This window comes from Eptatretus burgeri, chromosome 17, assembly GCF_056783735.1.
Source record: "Eptatretus burgeri isolate ZD-2024b chromosome 17, Ebu_testis_v1, whole genome shotgun sequence".
In the NCBI taxonomy this organism is placed as follows: domain Eukaryota; kingdom Metazoa; phylum Chordata; class Myxini; order Myxiniformes; family Myxinidae; genus Eptatretus; species Eptatretus burgeri.
The window spans coordinates 10,378,524-10,401,689 of NC_140977.1; the positions used below are offsets into that span (position 1 = coordinate 10,378,524).

The 23,166-nt window shown below is 45.3% G+C and overlaps 2 protein-coding genes across 3 annotated transcripts in view; one reads left to right on the forward strand and one right to left on the reverse strand.

Moving 5' to 3' along the window:
* LOC147009282 (uncharacterized) overlaps positions 1 to 23,166 on the forward strand; it is a 39,839-nt gene that overhangs the window by 7,212 nt on the left and 9,461 nt on the right. The window contains exons 3-6 of the mRNA XM_085862139.1: positions 17 to 79; positions 1,629 to 1,772; positions 17,200 to 17,262; positions 20,551 to 20,694. Of these exons, the coding sequence (XP_085718265.1) occupies positions 17 to 79; positions 1,629 to 1,772; positions 17,200 to 17,262; positions 20,551 to 20,694 (414 nt within the window). The remainder of the gene's footprint in view (positions 1 to 16; positions 80 to 1,628; positions 1,773 to 17,199; positions 17,263 to 20,550; positions 20,695 to 23,166) is intronic.
* Positions 19,511 to 23,166, reverse strand: part of PTDSS1 (phosphatidylserine synthase 1) — a 163,610-nt gene continuing 159,954 nt past the window's right edge. For both annotated transcript variants that reach the window (XM_085862067.1, XM_085862066.1), the window contains exon 16: positions 19,511 to 20,056. The gene's annotated coding sequence lies outside the window, so the exon portion shown is untranslated. The remainder of the gene's footprint in view (positions 20,057 to 23,166) is intronic.

A 23,166-nucleotide genomic window follows, 5' to 3' on the forward strand; every position in this document is an offset into this window, starting at 1 on the left:
TGTTTTTTCTTTTCAGATTCGATTGTGAAAGTGAAGGTGGAATCTGAGTTTGAGGATGATTCAACGTCTCAAGAGAAAGGTCTGAACCACATCAACATTCTGCTTGTTCCAGTTACAGACAGTTATGTGTACATTGTATATACTGATGTTATTCTCTGGAGAGAAGCTTCTGTTGGATCTTTAGCTTGTCTCACATTTACATTCCAAATAAGGTATTGTTATCACACACCGTCCATCCATCCGTCTCCTTTTTCGACTTCTCCGGCCAAACCGCTGGGCCGGATCCGGCTGAAGTTTTGCAGCAACTTTCCTCTCCTGACTGGTAACAGGAAGTGCAAAGCTCATTCCGGTCACATGACGTTAAATATGTCGAAATGGCTGACTTAGTAAATTTCTTCAAAAAATCTTCTCCAGACCCACCATTGAGAATGCGACCAAATTTGGGTTACAACATTAGGACAGGATACTGATGTTAAATTGCGAAGGCCATGCCAATCACATGACCAGAATTGTGTCAAAATGGTGGTCCCGCAAATTCCTTCCAAAATCTTCTTCTCCTGATCCACCAGTCAGAATGCTACCAAATTTGGGTTACAACATTAGGCCAGGGTTGGGATGTTAAACTGCGAAGGTCATGCCGATCACGTGACCAGAAGTGTGTCAAAATGGCTGACTTGGTCAATTTTTGGGAAAATTGCGTAAATTCCTTCCAAAATTTTCTTCTCTTGACCCACCTGTTAGAATGCTACCAAATTTGGGTTACAACATTAGGACACGGTCAGAATGTTAAATTGTGGAGGCCATGGTGATCACCTGACCAAAAGTATGTCAAAATGGCTGTCACGCAAATTCCTTCCAAAATTTTCTTTTCTAGACCTACCAGTAAGAATGCTAACAAATTTGGGTTGCAATATTAGGCCAAAAAAAAAAAAATGTTGCATTGGCGTAACGGGTCACTGAAAAAATAGGGTAGGTCGGTCGGGATCTTTTTTTTTTTTTTTTTTTTTTTTCCTAATAAATCCCAAAATTTTTGGATAATAAATTTAATAAATCCTAATAAATCCCTCCCAAAATCTCCCCCGGCTCGAGTACCACCCTTTTTGTCAGCGGGTTCTGTCCGAAACACTTCCGGGTTTTCGCGATCGCAATCAACAAGATACTTGAAATCGATAGCAAAAAAACAAAAAAAAACGTAGGGTCGGCGGAATTTTTAGGGTCGGGCGGGTTACGCCAATGCAACATTTTTTTTTTTGGCCTTATGGGAGGGTACGGATGTTAATTATATTGTGGAAGTCATGTGGATCACGTGACCGGAAGTGTGTCAAAATAAATGGCCGACTTACTCAACTTTTGGGAAAATCACGTTAATTCCATGAAAAATCTTCTTCTCCAGACCCACCCATTAGAATGGTGTCAAATTTGGGTTACAATATAAGGGAATAAGGAAAGGGGGTCATGATGTTAAATTGTGGAGGTCATGCCGATCACCTGACCGGAAGTGTGTCAAACATAGCGGACTCTGTAAAAAATTTGGAAAATCGCGTAAATTCCAACAAAAATAAGCTACAGGTCCAGTGGTCCTAATTTTTTTGCTTTATTGCAATGAACTATTGTCACATGGTTTGCAGGTGAAGCTCAAGTCGTGAAGTCAGAAGCTTTCCAAAACAACCTTCCTCTGGCTTCCCAGGATGCTTTGAGCAATGATCATGTAAAGCAGGAAGTGTGTGATTCTCTCCCCACAGGACCAAGCAAAGCTGCGAAGCTGTTCGAAGGTAAGCCGAACTGTCTATAGATCACATGACATTGCGTTTACCTGTTTAGATCATTCTTTCACAATGACATAATGTTGTTCCAAATGCTGCAGAATGACAGGTCTATTTAAATTGTTTTAACTCGTATGTTCTCACTGTTTATGTGAACAAGACAGGGATACCCGTTCCATTTAAAATACAACTTGCACATAAAATACACATATTCATGATTGATGCATCATGTAGTACAGGTCAGTCACAACCATTTCAAAATTCTGTGATGTAGCTCCGCAGTGTTGCAATCACTTGTACTAACTTTGGACGATTTCCTGTTGAAAGGAGTTCAACAACTCGGTTACGTGACAATCTTGAGCAATTCTATCGACTGGTTCTTTTACCGCAATGCATTCAGCCTGGACCCTTTCCTTTAACATCTGAGATCGTTTGTAAGGTTGGAAGTGAAAATGCGCACTATTTATTCGATGATGCCCCTTATTCTCTGTAATCTTGTGGTTTTGTTGTTTTGAATTATTGACAGCTGCTATCATAGTTATCTCCGCCACCAACGGTGGATGGTGGTTATGTTTTCAACACTGTCCGTCTCTCAGTCGATGAGCAGGATGTCTCAAAAAGTTATTGACGGATTTGGACAAACTTGGTAGACAGGTTGGATGTGTGCCAAGGACAAATTGATTCGATTTTGGTAAAGATCTGGATCCGGATCTGGATACTAAAATTTGTTTTAGCGATTCTTCATCATTGAGAGATGGGGCCAAAAATGATGTAGAGTATGATATTTCAAGAAGTTATGGATGGGTTATGACAAAACTTGGTAGACGACGAGAACAAGGCAGTTTGATTTTGTTTGAGGTCCAGCTATAGATCCAGCCTATCGGTGGGATATAAAACGTAAACCGTTCAGCCTGGCAGCGGTATGCGCTCCACCGAGTGCCGTTCTCGTTCAGCTGGAGTTGTGCATCCCACCGTTCGATATCTAATTTCACCATCTCTGATATTGATGATGACCTTGCTCTCTGATGGCATTCTGAATTCCATTCTATTCATGATTACTGTTTAACATCACTATTTCTCCATAAAACTATTATGACCATGACACAGGCCATCTGGTAGTACTTACGACAATCATTCTGCCCATTGATGGAAAGACAGTGGTTGTATCTCTCGCAGCTTTTTTGTTTGTTTTGTATACAAAGTCAAGGAGAAGAGCGAGAACACTGAATGTATCAGGAGAAACAGAAGAAAAGGAAGAGTAGAATGAGTAAACACTAACATCCAGCATTTCAAGGAGATGGGGATGAGCCATGCATCTACCTGGGGGATGGCCAGACGGAGGCCTCTGCGAAAGTGGACGCAGCAACGTGCTACTCTAGTGTATGCTCACCATACCTGATCTGACGAACAGCAGGGTTGCAGGATAAAATAGAGAGAGACTTCGACAAAAAAGAAGTGGGGGGGAAAGAGAGGCAGAGGAGGATGTGCAGGGTGGACAAGATCGATACAAAAAGAGATTCTCAGAAAATTTGGCAGAAGAGGGGCTTAGGGTGGAGGGTTAATGGGGTTAGAAAATGTGCTTTGGATGGCGGATAATCTGAGATGGTAATGAACAGCTGTCTTGAAAACGTAGAGAGAATAATGTGATTGAAAAGAATGTCGAAGTTTATTTCACAGGATGGAAAAAAGAGGAACGAACGAGTGGAGATGAACAGTGATTCTGGATTTTGGGAGTTTCACAAGAAGGTGATGAATGGTGGACCATATGCATCCTGGAGAAGCAAGGAGGGGGGGGGGACAAAGCACAGAGGTAAGAAGACCAGAAAGGAGGCCGTAGAAGTCCCAGAGTGACCATAGACCTGCCTGTGATGGGATAGTGATATGCCCATAGACTCAGCTTCAAAGCATGAGATTCCAATAATCTTGAAGGGTTTCCATGGTATCAAGTTGAGCAAAGTGTGAGGCAGGGGAGCCAGCCCAAAGGGGAGAGCAGTGCTCCATTAAGCTGTGGATGAAGGCCTTGTAAGTGGATATGACTTCAGATGTGCCAAGGAAGGACTTCTTACGACGGAGAATGCCCAGTCAGCAACGGGCTTTTGAGGAAAGATCATGGCTGATAGTGAGACCCGGGAGTTTGAGTGACTGAACTCCCTGAAGAGGATTGTTAAGAAAGTAGATGGGAGGGTTTGCCGCACGGTCCTTTCGGAGAGTGTGTGATGTTTGTCACGATTGAAAGGCAAATTTCAAGTGTTTGATCAGCTTATAATTTTGTTGAGAACTGAAGAGAGGGGAAAGGATGATGCCTGCCTATCTAAAGGATTGGTGGAAGGGTGGAACAACAGAATATTGATCGAAGTATGTTAACCACCATGGGGAGGAAGGAGAAGTTGATATTGGGCAGAGAAACCTCTGATTGTTATAAGCTGTCCAGACCAATGGAACAACCTTTGATAAGGTAGTTTGTTTGCGGAGCAACTCTTTGATTCATTTGGCCAGTTCCAAAATTCTTCCATTTTTGAATCCCAGCTGGACCCTCTCATTCGAGTGGAGGACAGATTATGGAGAATTTTTTTTAAAATTAATTGTGAAATACTTATCAAATATGGACAACTTGGTGTGAATTATTGCTGTTTTTGTGACTTGTCTTTGCAGAGAAACAAATGAACCTGGTTTCTTGTTCCAACTGTTCCCAGTTGTTCAACACACAAGTTTTCAATCGTCACATGACACAGACTGTTACTCAAGAAACTGACACATTCAGCAGCGTGTCTTGTAAACGTTGTACAGAGACCCTCAAGAATATCCAAGGAAGTCAGAGACCACAAAAGTGTCCTGTGTGTGGCAAATCGTTCACAACGTTGTCATTTTTAAAACGACATGAACAACTACACACGGCCGATATCCCGCCAATGGAGATAACGAGCAGTGGGAAGCCGTTCAAATGTTCCATGTGCAGCAAAGAGTTTGCTCGCTCATCAAATTTACACATTCATCAAAACCAGCACACAGGAACGAAGCCTTACAAGTGTTCTTTGTGTCCGAAAGAGTTTACTCAATCATCACACTTGAGGAAACATCAAAGAACACACACAGGAGAGAAGCCTTACAAGTGTTCTTTGTGTCCAAAAGAGTTTGCTCAATCATCACACTTAAAGTATCATCAAAGCATACATACAGGAGAAAAGCCTTACAAGTGTTCTTTGTGCAGCAAGGAGTTTGCTCGATCATCACATTTAAGAATGCATAAAATAACACATACAGGAGACAAGCCTCACAAGTGTACTTTGTGTGCCAAAGCCTTTATTCAATCATCAAATTTAAGGAATCATCAAAAAACACACACAGGTGAGAAGCCCTGCAAGTGTTATTTGTGTCCGACAGCCTTTGCCGATTCGACTCGTTTAAAAAATCATCTCAGAATACACACAGGAGAGAAGACAAATAAGTGTTCTGTGTGTCCTAAAGCCTTTGTTCAATTATCACATTTGAATAATCATCTCAGAATACACACAGGACAGAAGCCACACAAGTGTTCTGTGTGTCCCAAAGCCTTCGTTCAATCATCACATTTGAAAAATCATCTCAGAATACACACAGGACAGAAGCCACACAAGTGTTCTTTGTGTCCGAAAGCCTTTATTCAATCATCACATTTAAAAAATCATCTCAGAATACACATGGGAGTTAAGCCACACAAGTGTTCTGCGTGCAGCAAGGCTTACAGTAATATGTCAGATTTGAAAATTCATCAAAGAGTGCACACGGGAGAGAAACCGTTCACATGCGCAGTATGCAACAAGGGGTTTGATCGTTCTTCAAGTTTGTCTCGACATCAAAGAAGACACACAGGGGAGAAGAAGTTCAAGTGTCCTGTGTGTCCTAAGGCCTTTTTTCGGTCGACATATTTAAAGAACCATCATCGAAGATTACATGCGGGAGAGAAGACTTCCAAGTGCATTGTGTGCAGCAAGGCTTTCACTTATATCTCAGGATGGAAAATTCATCAAGCAGTGCACGCACGAGAGAAACCGTTCACCTGTTCCATTTGCAGCAAGGAGTTTGCTCGCGCATCACATTTAAACGTTCATTAAGTAATTCAAACAGGTGAGAGGTCACACAGGTTCTTTGTGTCCGAAAGCCTTTATTCAATCATTACATTTAAGGAATCATCAAAGAATGCACACTTGAGAGACTAGGGCACAGGAGCAATAGCCTTAGAAAGGGGGAGTAGCATTAAAGTATCGTTAAAACTGGGGGGGACAACATTCGCTTCGAAGCACACGCATGCACGACTGACAACGGGCATACCCGTGTGGCCGAGATCGCCCTTTCGGGGATGAATGGGGGGAGTGCAGCACAGAAAAGGAGACAGATTGGTCCATGAGTCTTGGTTCCCTGTCGTGAGGAAGATAGATGCTTCAGTACCATGAAAGCTCCATTGGGTGCAGCATGGATAAGGAGACTGCTTGGTCCATAAATCGTGGTTCTTTGTTGTGGGGAAGATCGATGCTTCAGTACTGGGAAGGCTCCATTGCGTGCAGCATGGATAAGAAGACTACTTGGTCCAATGATTCCGGTTTCCTTGCTGTTGTAAAGATGGAAGCTTCAGGAATGGGGAGGCTACGTTCAGTCTTAGTGACTCTCGAGTGGAGATGACGACTGGTGGCGGCGGCATGTACACCCGCACATACACATACATGAATCGTGATTTACACATACACATCCATGATTGTTATTTATACACATATGATACATATTTTATACATACGTATCAATATGTGACCATGAACATGTTATACATAACATATTGTACATATCCTATCCAGGCATATATTTACATGACGTGTTGTACATATTGTTATGGTTGTGGGGGTAGATGGAGGAATTTCATAGGAAAGTTAGGATTGAATTGAGTTGTTTGGTCCGTGGACGTGTAGGAGATATCTCGATGTAAATAAGTAGGGAAACTGTGAGCTTAAATGTTATGTGTCACTACATGAGGGGTGGGGGGGGGGTGGTGCTATGTTAATTAGATAGGGATTAAGACCAGTTGCCCCTGGTGACCGATTCCGACGTTTTTGCATTTACAAGCCAGCCATGAAGGAGTTGCGTTTTTATAACAACAACCACCAAAACAACAAGCAAACCAGGCGTTCCGAGCAGGCAGAGGCCCCGCCTTCCCAGGTTTCGTGCCAGAAAGCCATGCCCAGAGGTGGAAGAAGGGTGAGGTTGGAGTAGTAGTTGTGAGAGGAACGTGGCTGGGATAGAGGATCTCACTTTGCTCTCCTCTCGGCATGACAAAATGGCTGTGGGATTTTCGTGTCGTGCTGTGAATTTGCTCACGTACTGAGCAAGACGCTGGCCATCGACTCTTGGCTGGTCATGAGAGATGGACCTCGAAGCCTCATGTATGTCACCGAAGGGAGCGGCGCCATTCTGCAGAGAGCGTATCGGCAAGTGCGATCGATGAGGAAGCCGCACGGCGGTCTCTGAGTCTTGGCGTTGAATACCGCTTACAGATTACCTCACGTACATTTCCTGCTGCGAGAGAGCGGCTCGGCGCCATTTTTGGGCGCGTCTACCCGTGCAGGATGAAGCTCCTCGATTCCAAATTTCCATAAAGACCATCTCTGGACCAAGATAAGTGCCAGAATAAAGGGAGGATTTGCTTTTCTTTTGTTTTCCCCTTGTGTCTATTCAAATCTGTGTGTAGAGGCGCCTCGACTTTAGGTTTTAATTTATCTCACGATTATTATTACATTTTGAATTCCCCTTGTAAATATTTATAATTTCATGAAATCCCCGCGTTTATTTAAAGTTGCTGTGTCTGTGTATTTGTTGTGAGGTTCGAGTATAAACCCCCTTGTGCTGTGCCTCCGCTGCTCTGCCCCTCCCACGCACGTGCTTTCATCTCTGAGGATCTCGAATCTGCCTCCTAAGGAAAACCGCTCGGCAATCCGGGCCTGGTCAGTGTTAACCGCCCGTCCACCATAATTAGATCTTGGGGGGGGGGGGGGGGGTTAACCTTAACTGTCAGACCTGCGACAATATTGTTACGGAAATGGTCCTTATTGGACTACTAAATATAGGATTAGCTCAGTTCCCCCATTAAATGCATGTATAGCTCGGTTGTGTGGTAAAAGGGATGTTATATGTGTGTCGGGAGGTGTAAGAGACTGTTTTTATGTTTGTACAGTGGTGGTGAAACAAGAACTCCTTCGTATTCCTACCCCATCCCAGGATAGGCCCCTCCCAGTTGGCTGAGGGGGTGTGGCCTGGAGAGAGGGTGTGGCAAGAGGGAGGAAGTGACGCGAAGGGGGAGGAGTTTGTCGGTTTCGCCGAGAGAGGCATGCTCGTGGAACGAGCAAAAGAGAAACGAAAGGAAAAAGGAGTTCTCAGTTTGGAAAATGGAGTCGCTGAGAGAAGGCGTCCTCGTGTGTGGAAACAGTCGCTCTTGAGGCGCGACGTGTTTTGGAGGCGAGCGAACGAAGGAGGGACAGTGTGGAATCTGCCGGTACAAAAAACGGCAGTCGGCTTTGAGAGGCTGCCTGCACGTGGAGTCGACGATCGATTCGTATGGGGAGGTGATCGACAGGTGCGGCCTGCGTCTGGCCGCGGAGCCTCCGCACTGACTCACCTCACGGCTCGACACGTTTGTCGATCCGCCTGTGGAGTTCGGCACCTCGACTTGGGCCTTGTCTGGAGAACAGGCCAGGCCTGGATTTGTATGCTGGACCATGAGAGAGATCAGCTGAGGCCCATCGTCGACCTTACGCGGGGTCAGAGGGCACGGAGACCGCGTGCGGTGTGAAAGGGGAAAAGGGAGGACTAGCTCCATTTCGCCACGCGGCGCGTTCGAGTGGGAACTCGGATCCGTGGACATCCACCTGTTGCGAGCGACATTCGTGCTCTTTACACTGTCCTCTCATCCATGAGACATCACCAAGTACTCTGTTTTGTCTTGCATGCATGCTGTTTGTCTATCTGTCTTTGTCTGCACGTTGTTTAAGGCATATTTCGGTTGCGACCCCCTCGAAACCTGTAGTCCGTGGTTCCCTAGTTAAGAACGGGTTGAGGATTGTTAATAAAACCATTGTCATGAATTTTGCTTGTGTTATGATCCCCGATGTTCCCCAATAAATCTGGTTAATTCGTATGAAGTTGCCGCTATGGATTAATTTGTGTCGCGTCGAGGAACGATCCGTTCGATTGGCATATAAAACCAAAATGGTTACAGACTGGCAGAAAACGCTTGGCATCTGACACAACCAGTCTGTAACCAGGGGTTCTATTTCCCCAACTGGCAAGGTACAAGGATTACGTTGGTATCGCGATTGAAGGCGCGTGACCCGAGGCCTGTGCTGAGCCAGCCGGCGTTATAAACCCCGGAGACGGTGGTGGTGAGGGTGGCGCCTAGGACTGGGTGAGAATCCCGCCACCCCGGATCCGTAACAATGTCATAAACGCACACACACCCTTTTGCGGAAAGCAAAATGGCTGACTTTAACAAAAATATCCCAAACATTTACAATGGGTCACAGAAAATGACTAAAGGGACACAGACCCCTCATATGCTGATGCTGAAATGTGTGTGGCCACACCGAGCAGCTGCAATGTGTGCTGAAAAGGATAATGACTGTACCTTCTCCAGTGAGGAAAGGGATCTCTACCTCACAATCAGACAGAGCTCTACACCAAAGCTAAAAGCTTAAAACGTGTCGCCTGTTTCACTAAGTCCCAGACAAATTGATGAAAATTAAAAGTTTGTGGAGCATGTCGCATTTTAGCTTGAAAACGTGAGCAGAAATTAAATAAAGCTGCGAACACCGCCCGGAGAAGTCCGGAGACATATCCGGACTTCTCGGGGCGGTGTTCGCAACTTTATTCAACTTGTTTAATTTCCGGACTTCTCCAGGTGTCTCCATGAGATGTAATTCAAATTGAAACTGCCAGACTTCTCCGAGCGTCCCCGGGCGGTGTTTAGTATGACCGGATATCGGTATACACTGTACACTTACATGAATTACACTTACAGGGAAATGTTGTTCGTCTTTCGGCTGCTCCCGTTAGGGGTCGCCACAGCGGATCATCCGTTATGATCCGCATACTGATTTGGCACAGGTTTTACGCCGGATGCCCTTCCTGACGCAACCCTGGTCGCCTCTTACGACACAGGGATAAGGATTGGGTTTCGCCATGATTCTGGGCTGCTCTGCACCCTCTCATAGCACGGCCCAGTGCAGAGCTCCCGTCCTCAAGCAATCCTCCAACCCAAGCCTCCGAGTAGCCGGATTACAGGCGCACACCACTACGCCCGGTTACACTTACAGGGAAATGAGATTGATAATTAATAGACACATCCTGATCATGACTCGGCTGGGATTCACATAAAAACACAAACAAGTAAACATGGCGGAACCTGTTTATAAACTGCTAACTATGTGAAACAGGACGAACTAGTCCGAATGTCCAAGTTTGAAGGTCACACGGTACGAGGGCAGCAACCGCAAGGTCTCGAGAACAATCATCCTCATTCAGGACGAGTCCAGGTTCGGTTTGGGGGCGTGGTCTACGGAGAACCTCGAGGTTCGGTTAGGGGGCGTGGTCTATGGAGAACCTCGAGGTTCGGTTTGGGGGCGTGGTCTACGGAGAACCTTGAGGATGTGAACATGGATTTGCTCTTCTGGGAATAAACTGCGCTCAGTGGCTGTTGCAAGGAAACGTTTGAATATCTGGATGTGACGTATGCTTGTGACGTGTGGGGGTATAGTGACGGTTGTTGAGGCCTCGCATCGTGCGGTTCGTCATTCTGTATGGTTTCACAATATCGTGTTTAAAACCCAAGGCTGTGATAAATACAGCTGCGTCCTGTGTCATTCCGTAGTCTGTACAGTTTCTCAGTCTTCGCATACGAATCCTCACACTGTGGTGCCACAATGAATTGTCCCGAAGTTTAGAACACCGTGCTGTGTGCGATGAATCGAGATCTCTCCGGTGAGGAACACGAGGTGAACCCTCAGGGACCCACGAGTGTTACCGATGGAAGGAACGGGGTCGGCCCGGGAGGATCTCCTGCGGATAAGGAGTTCGGACCCGGTACGTGCTGTTATTGTTCCCGTGCGGGGTCCGTGCTGTGCACTATGTAAGTGAACACGGATTTGCTCTTATGGACGATGGAACCTCCCCCTCCCCCTACCCCCTCCAGATAAATAATGTTAAAAATTAAATTCACAGAAGAAAACACATATCATGTTTGCAAGTAGATTACAGTACTGAGAGTACCTGTAGTACACAAATTGGAAATATAAAAATGAAAGACATTAAAAATTCAGTAAACAGGAAATACAGCTTGGTGTTGATAAAACAACAACACATCTTCAACCAGAGAGAAAACATCACCTGTAAAAATTTCCAACGAGGTAACGAAATCCAGTGTCAAGGGTCAGCATTCAGCATATTCTTCAAAGATGAATCGAAAACAAACAAACAAACATTCACAGTGTCTGCTTTCGAGCCTTAATTTCTGCAAATTGGTTAATGCCCTCATCAAAATTCACTTTGTTTGCATATTCATGCTCAATTGAAAGCAAAGCCAGTTTTGTCTATGTCTGTGATCTTTATGCCGACGTCCCAGGTGCTCTGCCGGGTCGTCGGCTCCGGCTGTACGAGGTCTGCATGCCCGTTCCATCGTTCGCGTCTGTTGGACCCCTTCGTTAACCACGTAATCGATCTCGACAAACAGCTCCGTTCGTCAACATACCTCCCAGGCTCACGTGAACCCGCCCCTTGACACCGCTCGTGCCGTCTCGCGCACTCGTTCGCCCTGGCCCCGCCCTCCTCATTCGCCCTGGCCCCACCCTCCTCGTTCGCCCTGGCCCCACCCTCCTCGTTCGCCCTGGCCCTGCCCTCCTCGTTCGCCCTGGCCCCGTCCTCGTTCGACCTGGCCCCGCCGTCCTCGTCCACCCTGGCATCATCCTCCTCACCCTGCCCTCCTCGTTCGCGCTGGCCCCGCACTCCTCATTCGCCCTGGCCCCACCCTCCTCGTTCGCCTTGGCCCCGCCGTCCTCGTTCGCCCTGGCCCCGCCATCCTCGTTCACCCTGGCCCCGTCCTTCTCGTTCGCCCTGGCCCCGCCGTCCTCGTTCGCCCTGGCATCATCCTCCTCGCCCCGCCCTCCTCGTTCGCGCTGGCCCCGCCGTCCTCGTTCGCCCTGGCCCCGCCGTCCTCGTTCGCCCTGGCCCCGCCGTCCTCGTTCGCCCTGGCCCCGCCGTCCTCGTTCGCCCTGGCCCCGCCGTCCTCGTTCGCCCTGGCCCCGCCGTCCTCGTTCGCCCTGGCCCCGCCGTCCTCGTTCGCCCTGGCCCCGCCGTCCTCGTTCGCCCTGGCCCCGCCGTCCTCGTTCGCCCTGGCCCCGCCGTCCTCGTTCGCCCTGGCCCCGCCGTCCTCGTTCGCCCTGGCCCCGCCGTCCTCGTTCGCCCTGGCCCCGCCCTCCTCGTTCGCCCTAGCGTCATCCTCCTCGTTCGCCCTGGCCCCGCCCTCCTCGTTCAACCTGGCCTTGCCCTCCTCGTTCACCCTGGCGTCGCCCTCCTCGTTCGCCCTGGCGTCATCCTCCTCGTTCGCCCTGGCCCCGCCCTCCTCGTTCGCCCTGGCGTCATCCTCCTCGTTCGCCCTGGCCCCGCCCTCCTCGTTCGCCCTGGCGTCATCCTCCTCGTTCCCCCTGGCCCCGCCCTCCTCGTTCAACCTGGCCTCACCCTTCTCGTTCGCCCTGGCGCCGCCCTCCTCATTCACCCTGGCCCCGCCGTCCTCGTTCGCCCTAGCGTCATCCTCCTCGTTCGCCCTGGCCCCGCCCTCCTCGTTCGCCCTGGCCTCACCCTTCTCGTTCGCCCTGCCCTCGCCCTCCTCGTTCGCCCTGGCCCCACCCTCCTCGTTCACCCTGGCCTCACCCTCCTCGTTCGCCCTGGCCCCACCCTCCTCGTTCAACCTGGCCTCGCCCTTCTCATTGTGATATTAAGCCGCGACAGTCTCTCGTCTCCTGAACACCGCAGGCTGTGGGAACTCTCCTGAAAAGTCAGCTTTACACTTTGAAGATTTAAATTAATAATCTTTAACTGAGAAAGAAAGTGATAAGAAAATCATCTTAAAGTGAGTCCCAATTCGGTCGTCCAGACAGATGTCATTGGGAACTGACAACGTGGGGACATGAACCCTAAAACTTTAATAAATCCCAATGAAAGTGAAATAACACGAGGATTTATAACAGGAAGAGAAAGTACGTAGGAATGAAACAAATGGGGAAAAGGATGGAGGGAGAGGAAGGAGGAGAGGGGGAATGGTAGGGTGAGGGGAGGAAGGAAAAAGGAGTGTGGGTGGGATAAAGGAAGGAAGGAAGGAGGGAGTATGAATGATAAGAGTCTCCTTCCAAGGATCTTCAACACAGAAGGCTATTAGGTCCTTCAAGGTTGTGCATTGGTTGCCAACTTATGGTTGTTTGTACTCGATTCATTTTAAATACTGAACGTCAACCAAGATGGAGAGAAAACCGAAGGAAATGACAAACACAACCCCGAGGGACACTGCGCTACACACTGGGCCATCAAACTGGATCCCATGATCCAAACAATAGAGCTCCCAAGTTGGTATAACGATATAACGAAACCATCCTTGTATCATCGTACTGGTATTTCAACTCTCCCAATGGCACACCTTCCCCCTTCCCCTTTCCCCCACCCCCTCAGGGCGGACCGCCCTCCCCACACCCCCCCCCCTTAGTGCACCAATGGGTCCACCACCAGTCTGAGGGTAATTAACGAGGAAATTAGACCCAGGAGGAGGACATTCGGCCCATCATGGCTGTGGCACACGAACACCAGATCAAATAAATCCATCAAAACGACTTAATTAGGATTTTGGGGCTGATGGAGTAGGGATGGGAGGATTTGAGTCCGGGGGGGGGGGAGGAGCGAGGATTGGGGATGAGGACAGTGTGGTATCACCCCCACATCCTCTTCTGTGGCACACTCTCCAAGATTTCCCCCTCCATAATATAATCTTTATATTTATTATTCTAACCCATCCCGAGCACATTTACATCTCTTCATGTTAAACTACATCTGTCAATCCTTTGTACAATCTGTAAAAGTATTCAGACTTTTCTGAATCTGATCACTCCCCACCTCTCTGCCATCTTCCTCACCTCGAACCTCCAAACCCACTAAGCTACCTGACCAGCCACTCCACAAGCGCTCACCTAAGCTAAGTATTGGAGATAATATAATTACCTCCACAATCTGCAATGGACGGACGTAATGTTTTCAGCCCTGTCTCTTTTTGTCTGTTTGTTACTTGTGAAATGGAAGATTTTTCTCGTATATTGGTTGGTCGCCTGAGTTATTCTTTCTGTTTGTCTATCTGTTTGTCTGCACACCTACAGGTCACAATTTTAAACCAATCTTCACGAAACTTCACAAAATGGGAGAGTTGGTCTTAAACGAGAAGCCTCTTGATTTTGAGGTCAAAAAGTCAACATCTTTGTCAGATTTCTAAAATCAAATTTTTGCACATCAGGTCGGTGAATTCAACCAACAATTATTTTTTGAGGTCATATTTGTTTTCTGGATTTCACAAATATCGTGCTCAACACGACATCTTAATCTTGTTACTTGCAGAACTGAAGATTTTTTTGGTATACCATGTTGAGGCCCGAATACCATGTTTTGTATACCATGTAAGAGCTAACACACAAACATACAGTCATAGCCAAAAATATTGACACCCTTGCAGTTTTTTCAAATAATGCATCATTTCTTGCAGAAAATTGTTGAAATTATAAAATATTTTGGTGTCTACATATGTATTTCTTTTGTTTGCAGTGGAACAAAACAAAAAAAGGCTGAAACCAATTCCTACATCTTCACTTATTCCACACACAAATCCTAAAATGGCCCAGACAATATTATTGGCACCTTTTAGAAGTTGTTTGAAATGATTAGATTTCAAGCAGGTGATTCTCCTTTACTTTGGAATTGAACTCACCTGTGGTGAGTTGCAGGTGCCTGCAATATAAAAATCACTCGTTCAACCAGTTTGAATAGAGAAAAGGAGTCATTCTGCTGTTTTGTGTCACTGTGTGTACCGCAATGAGAATGGAGAAAAGAAAGAAAACCAGAAAATTGTTTGAGGAGGTCAGACACAAGATTGTCACCAAGCATGGACAATCTCAAGACTACAAGTCCATCTCCAGAGACATTGATGTCCCTGTGTCTACTGTATGCAATGTTATCAGGAGGTTTAAGGTCCATGGCACTGTAGCCAACCTCCTTGGACGTGGCCACAAGAGAAAACTTGATCGAACATTGCAGCGAAGGATTGTTCGAATGGTGGAGAAAGCACCTCGATCAACTGCCAAACAGATTCAAGCTGACCTTCAGACACAAGGTACAACAATTTAAACTCACACCATCTGTCGCCAACTCTATGAAAGGGGGTTCTATGGTATGAGACCCAGGAGGACCCCACTCCTGAGAGAGAGACATAAGAAAGCCCGACTGGAGTTTGCTAAAACACACCTGAACAAGCCAAAATCCATCTGGGAGAATGTCCTGTGGACAGATGAGACCAAATTAGAGCTTTTTGGGAAAGCACATCATCTCCATGTTTACAGAAAACAAAATGAAGCCTTCAAAGAAAAGAAAACCTTCCCTACATTCAAACATGGAGGAGGTTCAGTGATGTTTTGGGGTTGCTGTGCTGCCTCTGGCATGGATGCGTTGAATGTGTGCATGGCATCATGAAATCAGGAGATTACCAAGGCATTTTGGAGAGCAATGTTCAACCCACTGTCAGAAAGCTGGGTCTCTGTCGAAGGTCATGGGTCTTGCAGCAGGACAATGACCCCAAACACATTTCAAAAGGCACCCAGGAATTGTTCAAGATAAAACTCTGGACTATTGTGAAGTGGCCAGCAATGAGTCCAGATCTAAATCCCATGGAACACTTGTGGGGAGATCTGAAAACAGCAGTTGGGAGAAGGCACCCTTCAAATCTGGGAGAACTGGAGCAGTTTGCACAAGAACAGTGGGTCAAACTACCAATAGAGAGGTGTAGGAAGCTCATTCATGGCTCGAGGAAGAGCTTGACTACAGTTATTTTGTCCAAAGGCTGTGATACAAAATATTAAGTCAAGGGTGTCAAGAATTTTGTAAATACCCTTTCTTTTTATTTTCTGATTTAAAAGGATTTATAAAGTTCTGAATCAAAAACAAAGGTTCTGTCATATTAACAGTGAAATAAAGAATTGTGGAGACAAAATACTTTTGTCAATTTCAGCTTATTTTTGGAGAAAATTGTGAGTTATTTGAAAAAAGTGCAAGGGTGCCAATATTTTTGGCCACGACTGTATAACAAGACAGGAGAAGGATGGAGTAAACAAAATTGTACTACAGGGAACTTGAAGGATGTGGGTTTGGGGTGGATTCACGTGGGTAGTAAAGATCAATATTTTGGATTGGGAGGGGAGGGGGAGAGATGTGAGATGGTGGGAACAGCTATTTTGAAGACCTGGATGGAGGAGTGGGATTGAAGAGAGTGTGTGAGTTTGTTCCATTGTTCTCACAGCCATTCTCAACACATGCCCAAGGTAGGTCCATAACCCTCTCTTGATGGTTTGTTGTATTGATGGCCTCAGCACCTGATCTTTCCATTACTTCATCATTGGTATATAATCTGAGCACTTGATGTTGAGCACATGACATAGGTGTCTGCTTTGAAAACCTTTCAATAAAAAAAAAACTTTTATTTGTTCTCCACGTTTCTGACCCATACAAAAAGACACATTACTTTGCTGTTGAATATTTTAAGCTTTGTGTTCAGGGTCAAGCTCTTGCTTTTCCTTAAGGATGCAAGTCTGTGGATAACACTGCTGGCTTTTCCATTTGTTTTCTCGTTTTTTATCAAACAATCTCCATTTTGGCTCATTGTGCTGCTGAAGTATGTAAACTTGGTATTCCAAATAGCATAAGGAATAAGATACAACCTTGCCTCACACCAGTGTAAACAGCGACGAGGTCTGACAAACCAAAAGAGGAGGTAAAGTAAATGGTAGAAAGGGACACGATCAGGATTACAAAAGGAGATTAAAAATGCTAACCAAACATTACACACCACATCTTGTAATATTCTATTGTTTGTTTATTTGAACAGATCAGTGGGTTTTGTGTTAATAATGTATAAAGAAGAAATAAAGTTCAAAGGTTACGTAAACTACTCGTTTTGCCAAGCATTGACTAACGGGGCAGATCATTGGGTGTACTATTTCAAATATGCTTCATTTAAGTATTTTTCAGAGATTGAAAAGTAAACACTTCTTGGACATGTATTGTGATAAACATGTTTGTTTAGAAATGTTCCTTAAAATTGAGTTTGAGTACGATGTTTTATTTTCAGATTTTATTGTGGCTGTGAAGGTGGAGTCCGAGTTTCTGGACCAGTCCTCCTCGCTCGATAAAGGTTCGAACGAAAACGATCTCTATGTTATAGTTCTACTTGATAATCCTCCACTATAAAAACAGGAACTCTATGTTTGATTATTTTGCAAGCTAAGTTTTCTCATCGATCTTGACCAAACGACAGTCATAACTCCTTTATGAGAGACTGTTGGGCGGAGTATTGTTTCTGTGTGATTATTCTTGTGATTTGATGTGGAATCAATTGTTTATTATTCGGTAAGCGCTTGTTTTACATGGCGGTTACGATCCTGGAAACGTATGAGTTGTGTTCGGAGCTCAGTCCTCTCACCAATAACTCACGAGTCATGTACTGGAGCAGTTTACCAGTCACCCTCTCGCTCTTCGTATAACCAGAGCATGCACTTACCCTTATGCTTTCTGCACATTTCCTTATTTTGCAGAAACTGCATTCGTTAATGCTGTAATGTTTGCCCAGTGATGTAGCACTCTCCCCTCAACCAAGCTTTTGAAAACCTCCACGTTCTGTGATAAAGACGAACCCATGTAAACACAGAACGGTACACAGAAAATTATATGTGTAACATCGAAAGTGTGTAAAACAAGGGGGAACTGTATGTGCCTGTGTTGTTGAGGCGACATGTTGATTGTAAAAGTTGTTTGGAGTAACAAAAGTGACAAGTGTTATTATTGTACTTTGATTTACGATTCCTAGAAAGATCGTAATTGTTAAGGGAGGTCACGGTTATGGAATGATGCTGTGGTTTTAGGCAGTTTCTAGTTCCTCCTTGATATAAAACCATCTCGTTTCAATGAGTGGATTCTGGGAGTGAGGGACTTTTGGGAATGTTCGTGAATTACAGAAATCAAAGCACTGAGCACAGAAAAGAGCTAGTCACCATTTGCATTTCTGCGTGGTGAACGTAGAGTAGAGTAGAGTAGAGTAGAGTAGAACAGTGCAGAGCCATGCTGGTGGGCTTGTGTATTTCTTGAATTTAATCTTTGGAATAAACTCAAGTTTGGAGAAGCAAGCGTAGCGAGCTGATCCATGCTCATACAACATAAAATAAAGAAAAAAGAAGTGTTGTAATTGCACATCATCGTATGTTTGGGCATTTCAGGATTTATTTGAATATTGTCACATCAGACACTCCGCAAACACAAACATTCTGAGCCAGAGATCTGTTACGGATCAATAAATACATACCACATATTAAAAATTGGAAATGTTAAGTTTGAAATGTGGTAAAATGTAAATGAAATTAAATAAGTTTGTACTGTGTGTAAAAGGCACCCACTCGGCTGTCGGCCTAGTGTAAAGTAAAGGAATGTCAAGGTTGCTGATTAAAAGTAGGTGGGGGCTGATGTCCAAGTGGCTGGAAAAATCGCTCTGTACCAGGCTGTGTTTCGGCTGGTGTCTGAATAACGTGACAGCTGTGCTCCCATATGAAAGAGGGGTGGACTGGAGGAGAGAGTTAGTATGGAACACGTTGAACTGCAGAGAACACTGCATGGAGACACCTCGATGCCAGGCCTCTGAGTGACCTTGTGTGAGACTCATAAAATAATTGGCAGAGAGCCTTACAAATCAGGGTGAGGACACGATGTGATCGGTGTGAGAAGGCACAGCTGTGTGTTGCGGCACGTCCTGTGGCTGATCACATTTTAAAACCGGGCTCAAACAGCAAAGAGGTTATTCTCTCGAGGTTTAGCAACTCCAAAGCCCCGACTCAAGAACCAGTTGTACCCTTGCGGATGCTGGTCGATCTTATCTGTTGGCCGTTTGGTACTCGACGAATCTACTGCCTTGCTGGTGTCTCAGAGACGACATCCAAGCAGGCATTTCCTCTCTAGTCGCATAGAGATGACAAAAGAGCCTGTGCTCTCCATCCTCAATATTCAGCAGCTAGTCTGTGTTGTGATATTGAACGGCAAGTGGTGGACTCAGTTGAAGGTAGCAGGATGGTTACCGAGAAGCTGCTGCACGTGATGCAGTCATTTTGGGTCTTCAGTCTCCTAAATCTTTGGCTGTAAGAAGTTGTTGAAAGCGGCAGTGCTCAGATAGAGTAATATGCTTTATGAGCATGGTCTTCACAGCTGTGGGTCACTTGACCGGAAGTGCAGAAGCTAAAAGGAAACCCCTGCCACCGATTAAGCTGGTTGAGTATCCTTGGAAGGCATGACTGGCTGTTCGTTCCTGGCGATTTGCTGCCTTGCAACTCATCCATCCGTTTGAATCACGTCGGGGTCAACAATTTAGCGTGGAAGAAAAGACATCCAAGACGTTTGGATTTCAAGTCAAGTTTTTAATTAAACCCAATGATAAAACCTCTACAAAAGTACCTGTACCTGATGATATTTGTGCGCAAGTCCTCCACCTCACCTCACCTCACCTGTGCAGGTTTTATGCAATACACCCTCACCATATTCTGCTCTGTTTTCAATCACTGCCCCAACAGAGCACATATGATGTACAACATACCCCTGCCAGATCCCTCATACAAGAGTAATTGTCTCACTCGAACACACAGTCCATACTATTCTTACCAAATTATTGTGATGGAATCCCTCCCGCTCCGCACCCTGCCCCTTCCTTTCCACATTACAATACTGTATAATGAGAAGTGATGAGGGAAGCAACATATGTATGAGAGGAATGGTGTAAATGAACATTTGAAGGCCAAGCTTCCATGAACAAAGCAAAACGGTGCAAAAAGTAATTTTTCCCACCTTTTTGCCTGACGCTCTCTTGTGAAAACTCATGACGGTGACAATAATCCAGGATCGGATGAAAAGAACAAGTCTGGTTACGGAGTGGGTGTGAGGGTTGGCACCACCTGCAGAAGTAGGAGTGAAAAGGTGATGATCGAAAGTGAACCCTTGTTTCACTCGGCCATGGCAAATGGTTGAGACTTTGATTTTTTTAGCAAATGTGCGTAGTGAGAAGAGATAATAATCCCAGGGCACTAATTAAGAGTTCACATAATCAAGTTTACAAGGCAATGGAATGCATACAGCTTTTCTCTCATCAGCAAGAACACAAAGTTATCATTTCATCATGCATCTTCTCCATTTTCAGACCACCCTGTCCTTTCAAACCTAGGTTTTATTATTATTATTATTATTATTATTATTATTATTATTATTATTATTATTATTTCCCATTAACCCCCTCCTTTGTTGACCTCTTTGGTTAAGTAGGAAAATGAGTTTGTGTATCAGAAACCCCGTGTGTATCTATCTCCCCACTACATATAGCAATTGTTTTCATTTAGATTTGCTTGTTTAGCTCTTCCTTTGTTGTGATGAACTGTTATCACATGGTTTGCAGATGAAGCTCAAGTCGTGAAGTCTCAAACTTTCCCAAATGACCTTCTTCACACTTCCCAAGATGCTTTGAGCAATGATCATGTGAAGCAGGAAACGTATGATTCTCCACCCACAGAGCCGAGCGAAGCTGCTGAGCTGCTCGAAGGTAAGCCGAGCTCTCCATGGATCACATCACATTGTGTGTGTTTATTTATATCATTCTTTCACGATGAAATAATGTTGATCCAAACCCTGCAGAATGACAGGTCCATTAAAATTGTTTTCACTCAAATGGCTTGTTTATATGAACAAGACAGGGATACCTATTTCATTTAAAATACACATATCCAAGATCGTTGCATAGAGTCAGTCACAGCCATTTCAAAATCCAACGAGGTTTCTCTGCAATATTACAATCCCCTACAACAACGTTGGATGACCTCCTGGAGAAAAGAGTTCCAACAACTCAGCTGCAGGACAATCTTGAACACTTCCCCTATCTCCTGGTTATTTTAACGCAATGCATTAGGCCTGGACCCTTTCCTTTAACATCTGAGATTGTTTGTGGGGTCGGAAAAGACAATGCACACCATTTATTCGACTATGTCCCTTATTGTCTGGGATCTTGTGATTCTGTTTTGAATTATCAGCTGCTATCATAGTTATGTTTTCACCCGTGTCTGTCTGTCTGTCTGTCTTTTTGTCTCCCTATCTCTGAGCAGGACATGTCAGAGTTATGGACGGATTTGGACGAAACTTGGTGGACAAGTTGGATGTGTGCCAACAACGAATTGATTCGATTTTGGTGAAGATCTAAATTCTGTAATTTTTTTTTCAGTGATTCTTCATCATCATCATCGGGGGATAGGGCCAAAGAGGATAGATAGCACAATATTTCAAGAGGTTAATGATGGGTTATGACAAAACTTGGTGGGTGAGTTGCGTAGGTGACGAGAACGAACCGGTTCGATTTTTGGTTGAGGTCGGGCTGCAGATCTGGCCTTTCAGTGGGATTCAAAACGTAAACCCTTCTGCCTGGTGGAGGTGTGCGAATGCCGTTGTAGTTCAGCTTGAGTTGTGCATTCCACCGTTCAAGTTCCTGATCAGATCGATGTCTAATGTCACCATCTCTCCTATTGATGACGATCTTGCACAACGGCAACATTCTGGATTCCATTCTATTCACAATTGCTGTTTTAACCTCACTATTTCTCCATAAGACTATTACTACTATTCCACAGACCATGTGGTCATATTTATGACAATTATTTTGCCCATTGACAGAAAGACAGTGGTTGTATCTCTCACAGATTTGTTTATTTTGTATCTAAACTCAAGGCTCATGGAAGAGCGAGAACGCTGAGCAGATCAGGATGCAACAGAACAAAAGGAATGTTAGAATGAGGGAAGAAACACCAACAGCAGGGTTGCAGGATAAAATAGAGGGAGTCTTGGACACAAAAGGGAAGTGGGGAAGAAAGAGGGGTTGGGGAGGATTCACAAGATAGATGCAGAAGCAGATTCTCAGGAAGGAAAAACCTGCAAATTTGGAAGAAGGTGGGCTTGGAGTGGAGGGGTTAATGGGGAAGAAAAGATCATGTTTTGGATGGTGGATGATCTGAGATGGTGGTGAACAACTGTCTTGAAGGATGGAATAATGATATCGAAAAGAATGTGTAAATTGATTTCACAGGTGGGGAAAAAAGGAACGAATGAGTGGAGGTGAGCACTGATTCTGGATTTTGGGAGTTTCACCAGAAGGTGGGTAATGGTAGACCGTGTGGAAAGCACAGAAGGAAGAAGACCAGAGATACCGCAGACCTGTCTGTGATGGGGAAAGTAATAAAATAAGCTCATAGACTCTGCTTCAAAGCATGAGATTCCAATAAGCTTGAAGGTTTTGGTTTCCACAGCATCAAGCTGGAACAAGGTGTGAAGCAGAAGAGCCAGCCCAGAGGGGTGGGTAGACCTCCATTAAGCTGTGGATGAAAGCCTTGCAAGTGGATAGGAGTTCAGATGTGCCAAGGAAGGACTTCGTACGTCGGAGGATGCTCAATCGGCAACGGGGTTTGGAGGCTTTGGAGGAAAGATCATAGCTGATGGTGAGACCCAGGAGTTTGAGTGACTGAACTTCCTCCTGAGGATTGCTGAGAAAGTAGATGGGAGAGTCTGCCACATGGTGCTTTTGGAGAGAGTGTGACATTTGTCAGGATTGAAAGACAAATTCTAAGCGTTTGATCGGCTTGTGATTTTTGTCAAGGTCTGAAGAGATGGAGGAGGACACTGCCTGTCTATCTGAAGGATGAGGGATTAGTTAGTGGAGGGGTAGATCGATGGATGGATTCAACAGAAACTAAATTTTAGATTGAAATGGATTCAATTCAAATTCAACAGAAGTCTGTTAAAAGCCATGAGAACCAAGAAGAAGTCTCATTGTCATACTGTCCAGAACGATGGAACAACCTTTCGTAAGGTAGTTTGTGTGTGCTCAGCAACTCTGATTCATGTGGCCAGTTCCAAAATTCTTCCATTTTTGAATCCTCACTGGACCCTCTCTCTTGAGTTGTGGACAGAAATATGGCGAATGTTTGAATTGTGAAATACTTATCGAATGTGGACAACTTGGTGTGAATTATTG